Here is a 5,704-nt window from a genome sequence, read left to right on the forward strand (position 1 = left end):
AGCTTCTCTCACTTAGATTCAAATACTGCAGACAACTTGTTACTTAAAAAAAAAACAAAAAAAAAAAAAAAACTCAGATAGCTAACTCCAAATTAATAGGAAAAACAAGGACTGGCGATGGTGAGCACATGATTTTTGTTTGTGGTGTTTAAAGTAACGAAATGTGTAACACATCTCTGAGTTACATAAACAGTCTAATTAAGAAAAAGAGGACGGGTCATACCATCTGTGAGGCTGGGGGGGGGGGGTTATTATTAGTTTGACTGTCAGAGTTTTCAGTTTTTTAATGTCTAAAATGTTAGGGAGGGGGGGAGAAAAATGATTATTAATTGAAAGAAAAGCATTATGAAAATACACAAAGTAAGAATAAAATGAAATATTGCTTTTGCTTTGGAAGACGTTTACTCTAAAATCTCATGCCAAAACCTCCATGCGTCACTTCCGGTTTGTCGTTTTTTAAAATCAAAATTGCGCTACAAAATGAGTCAAAATGAGAATCCACAAGTCACCTCAGTGTGTGTTTTTGTTGTAATTTTTTTCAAATTGGCACAATGCTGTCGTAAACTGGGATCTCCAACCTGCAGGTTACACTTTGAGTCGGTCCTCATCAAACAGGAAGTCTCTTCGCGTCTCCTTCCTCTGACGTCATCGTCCGTATGCATGGCAGCGTTGGCGCGCCGCATTGTGGAGATATCACACATCTTCCGCGGCTCGGCGTGCAGGTGAGGACAAAGCTGCAGGTTCACACACCCCAGCCTTTAAACTGAAGGGCTGCCACATTGATCCGCGCCGGAACTGAGATTATGGTTTGAGGGACAATTGGGGGTTAAAGGTCAAAGCGCCATGACGCCACCAGCTGGCGTGAACCGCAGCCGCGAAGCATTGAGTTTGTTTTTAAAACCAGAAGGAACCATCAGTGCATTTTACTTATTCAATGCATTTTTATGGATTAACTGCAACTTTAGAATACAATTTAAATATGAATTCACTTGGATTAATAAGAATAATCATAAAGGGGTCCGTTTTTCAGTTAATACTTATGTGCTTAGTGTAACACTGCAAATGACTTATTTTAACAGTAGTGTTATTAACATTACTGACAGTAAAAGTGTTTTCACCTTGCCATACCGCAAATACTACTTTCTACAACTGGAAAGAGACCTTTTTCGTCCTGTAAAGAGGACGCTGAATCAGGTTCAGAAACCTTTGCTGTCCATTATGTAACTCCCACCATTCGGCCCGCCCACTCTGCGTTCGGCTCATGATTTCTTGCTCATTTGTCAAAGGTTGCTTTCAGCTGAACAGTGCTGGTTCCACTCTGTCAGAAGAACGCTGGCAAGCATCTGCAGTTTGCCTGTCACACACACAATTCCTGGTAAGCGCTGTATAGAAAATATGTGCTTCTCTGTGTTACTCTCAGTTAAACAGTGAAAAGTATATTTGGTTACATTAATCCACCTAAGAATTGCTGGCGTTATTAATTAACTTCACGTTACACATTAACCTGTTTGCTTTCTCCACAGGGACCACAATGAGTAAAAAGCTGCTGGTAGATGTGGACTGTGGGGTGGACGATGCCCAGGCCATTATGATGGCACTGGCCGCCCCTAACGTGGAGCTCCTGGGTATTACATGTGTGCATGGAAACACCACAGTAGAGAATGTGTGTAAAAACACACTGCGTATTCTGCAAGTCTGTAATAAACTCGAGGTAGGTGCAGCTCTGGTGTAATATTCTGCCCAGTGTTGGTATCAGATTAAATTGGCGTGATAAGGTGGTAAATTGGGACTACTGAATGTGAATGAAGTCAATATAAAGTTAAGGCTGAATTTTATTGGTATCATGTGTTAAGGCTGCAGTCTGAAATGAACTGCTATTCTTCAAACCACGAGTCCACTTTAGAGTCTGAGCAAACGAATTGTATGAAGTATGAACCGAGTTAGCGTCAGTAGAGATGGTTTGAGTTGCATGGATGTATATCTGGAGTTGGATTACTGATTTTTATACCCCAATAAATGGCAAGGTGGTTTGAAAGGTAAATGAAAGCATCCTTCAACGTGGTATTACTGTAACAAAAAAATAAAAATCACACATTACTAATACTGAAGTACAAAGCACCTTTTCAGATGGCCAAATGAACTGCAACAATTCTAGTTCAGATACAGACAGTTAATTTCATGTCATTTGTCTGTCCCTCTGTTCATCATCACTCCACTGTCAGCCATCAAAGAGTATTTTTGTAGTCCAAATTGAAATAACAACAAATCCATTTGTGGAGGATCCAGAATTTTCCCTCATGGTATGTTTTTTTCTTTCGTGTGCCAGATTCCGGTGTTTAAAGGTGCAGAAAAGCCGATACTTGGGAGCTACATGGATGCAGGACACTTTCATGGACGGGATGGGCTGGGAGATGCTCCCGACCCCAACGCTCCTGGTCTGGACCATGTTCAGAAGGAGGGTGCTGTCTCAGCTATGATCAGGATTGTCAACGAGAACCCAGGAGAGGTGAATGGAGCGAAAAGGGCTCAATTCATGTATGCATATTTTTCTCATGCCTCAAGGCTGTTTTTATTTCCCAGGTGTCTCTGGTTGCCACGGCACCCCTGACCAACCTGGCTCTAGCTGTGAGGCTGGATCCATCTCTGCCAAGCAAACTCAGAGGGCTCTACATCATGGGAGGCAACACTGAATGTCAGTGACAGATACTCTTGACTCTGACAAATAAGGAAAGAACTGAAAATGTTATTTTTCCTGTTATTACTTTATCTTTTTCAAATGGCTCCATATCGGTTTCCTATCAGCGTTACCGGGTCACCTCCTTGACAATAATACCAATTAGCTGCAACTGAAACAATTTTTCTATCTACAATGCAATTGATATAAAAAGGCCAATAATATCTGGTCGCACATTTTTTTTTCCACCAGAAACTGATTTATTTTTCAGTTTGGAACTGCTGACTGGACAAAAATTGACAATAAGAACATGCCAGTGTCAGTAAAATTTAATCCTCAGCAGTTTTTCTCATGAATTTACTGCAGAGTTCTTGTTATTGATTCTGTATTCCATAATGCTAAAGTTCAGCATGTAACCTCTGGTTTGTTATTCCAGCTCGAGGAAACAGTACAGTGTGCGGCGAATTCAACTTTACTGCTGATCCAGAAGCTGCTTACATTGTGCTGAATGATTACCACTGTCCCATGTACTTGAGTTGCTGGGAGTTTACCTGCTACAGCAAGTTGTCCTGGGTAAGACACACTCACACATTCCAACATAAAGAGAAAATTTCTATTACCTATCACCTTGTTAACGATGAGATACATCAGCAAAGAACAGAGCGACGTTGCAGCCTCCCTGTGTTGACCTTTCTACTGAAACCAACAGGAGTTTTGTGATGCCTGGTTGGCTCAGGACACCGAGAAAGCTCGCTTCATGGCACGGATCTTCCGTCACAGCATGGAGGCATCACGGAGTGAGCAATTCGAGAAAGAGTTTGTTGCTGGCACAGGTTTTATTTCCTGTGATTCCTACGCCATGGCAGGTGCCATTGATGACTCATTCGTCAAAGAAAGCGACCAGTATCCAGTTACTGTAGAACTGACGGGCACACACACCAGAGGCATGATGGTAGTAGACACTTTGGGCTTACTGAAGAAGACTCAAAAGGCTTTCATTGTGAAGAAAGTGGATCTGGAGAAGTTTAAGAAGATGATGATGGCAGCTTTGCAATGATAGCAAGGTGTAATTTTCACTTACTATGTATACTTTCATTGTATAATAACAATTATAAACACCTATTTCAATATGCTAAATGTTATGATTAAGTCAGGATTTTTCATAGCTTCACATTAAAATCTTTATATAAATCTTTATTTTATTTACTTCATTGGCTTCCATCAAGACACTCTCTCATTCATCTAAACTAACATTGAGTTTTTCTTTGAAGAGATCAAGATGCTTCAAATTCTACTCAGTGACAGTTCAGTTTAGTTTTTTTTCTTCTGGCGCAGCCTTTCACTGACGACTTGGTAATCCTTTCACAGTGCACTCTTCCCTCCGTTTGGTCATTTGTTGTCATTTTCTTCCAGTGAAGTTTTAAATATGCCCACACACCAATGAATAGTGCTTCTTTCAAACATTCCAAGTATTTACAGTTCATTTAGTATTTACTCAGCCACATTGGTTCCTTAGTATCCTTTCCTTCCCCTGAATCTTGACCTTGTATCCAGCTGCAGATAGAGGACAGAGAAAGGTCAGTATCTGCAGAACTACTAATCTGGGTTTAGTATTCCACTGGTTAATTGCGTTTTCTACAATGCAGTTACCAGACCTACCATTGACCTCTTGCATTCAAAGAATGATGTCTGCAGGGCTTTGCAATGGCCTTCCTTCAGACACTCACTGGGCAGCTTTCCCTCCTGACAAATGAAGGGACCAGCTTTAGAATCAGTTATCCAGTTTCTCAAATAAAATGTGCAAGTCTTCATCTTCGGTTTTACAGTCCAAACCAGTAGTTAGTGGCACAAACAAGATCTGAAAATTTTTGGGTATAATTTATTTTCTTCTTATTGATTAAAAACTCATTTTCTTCATATAATTAGCAAATGAATGTATTTAGTCGCTTGGGCTGCTTACCAGATGCATACAGACCAATAATATGATCCCACCTGAAAGCTTTTTAAAAATGCATTTAGCTGCCTGTTACTGTAAAAGATCAAAAAGAAACAAAACACTAACAACTGGGACTTTTGACACCAACACTGTCATTCCTAATCGAGTATTTCATCAGAGTATTTTAATGCGAGGTGAAATTTAAGACTAAATGGTTGAAAACGCCGTTCACAGACATTTCAGCCACATAAAGTGAATAAGAAGGAAAGCAGGTCCAGTGAAATGTCCGCTATGAACGGATTAATCACCTGTTTAAAGCTCCTAATGAGAAAAGCAGCTGAGGACACGGACAGAAACGGATGGTTTTTACGGCGGAGTCTGGAGCTGGCTCAAAATGTTAGCCACAGTTAGCTCACACTGGGGCTGGTTTATGTGTCTTTAGAAGGAGGAAAGGTCCGTTATGATGGGAGAAACTTCAACGGCAGCAGATATTTTGGGTGGTTTAGCTTTGAATGTAAAACCCGAAGATGTTTGCGGACGCCATGACCGGAGGACTTTACCTTTACAACGCAGTCGTGCTGAAGGAGACAGGCCTTAAAGTCCTCTCTGACGCCGGCACAGGCTCTGTTATCCGGCTCTTTGTCATCGTAATATTTCGGCATCGTTCAGGCTCCTCTTCTACACACCAACTGTCTTTATTTTTTAATTATAAAAGGGCAAAAATAAGCTAGTTACCCGCAATGACATGAGTGTTGTTGTGTAGACGCTGAGCCGCCATGTTTGCCGAACTGCATGATGGGCACACGGAAATACACGGTGCGAAGAAGTGCATGCTGGGAAAACCTGTAGTTTCTCGTGTGTTCTGTTATGTACTCTAAAAAATTAAACCACTTGTGAAGAAAAAAACAAAGCAATAGACGATGCCAGCTGAATTTTCGGTTCATGTTTGTGATGTTAAATGAATTCATGACGAAGACAAAAACGTATTTTGCCGTATTTCGACTACAGTGCCCGGTGATGCAGATGGCATGAGTAAAAAATTAAATCAACACAATCAACACAAAATAAAAGCGAATGGCTATGATCTTTACCAA

The 5,704-nt window shown here is 40.8% G+C and overlaps 2 protein-coding genes across 2 annotated transcripts; one reads left to right on the forward strand and one right to left on the reverse strand.

The window, feature by feature from the left end:
- Positions 1 to 649: 649 nt before the first annotated feature.
- Positions 650 to 3,859, forward strand: LOC115061827 (inosine-uridine preferring nucleoside hydrolase). The gene is made up of 7 exons (XM_029530345.1): positions 650 to 722; positions 1,287 to 1,375; positions 1,524 to 1,711; positions 2,327 to 2,506; positions 2,581 to 2,692; positions 3,111 to 3,247; positions 3,384 to 3,859. The coding sequence occupies exons 1-7, from the start codon at positions 661 to 663 to the stop codon at positions 3,729 to 3,731; spliced, it is 1,116 nt and encodes a 371-aa protein (XP_029386205.1). The 5' UTR covers positions 650 to 660; the 3' UTR covers positions 3,732 to 3,859.
- On the reverse strand, positions 2,989 to 5,393 carry coa5 (cytochrome C oxidase assembly factor 5). Its single transcript, XM_029530346.1, has 3 exons — positions 5,171 to 5,393; positions 4,334 to 4,417; positions 2,989 to 4,228 (listed from the first exon to the last, which is right to left on the reverse strand). Exons 1-3 carry the CDS (start codon positions 5,270 to 5,272, stop codon positions 4,187 to 4,189), a joined length of 228 nt encoding a protein of 75 aa, XP_029386206.1. The 5' UTR covers positions 5,273 to 5,393; the 3' UTR covers positions 2,989 to 4,186.
- Positions 5,394 to 5,704: the final 311 nt, after the last annotated feature.

The sequence above is a fragment of the Echeneis naucrates genome, chromosome 21 (genome assembly GCF_900963305.1).
Source record: "Echeneis naucrates chromosome 21, fEcheNa1.1, whole genome shotgun sequence".
NCBI lineage: Eukaryota > Metazoa > Chordata > Actinopteri > Carangiformes > Echeneidae > Echeneis > Echeneis naucrates.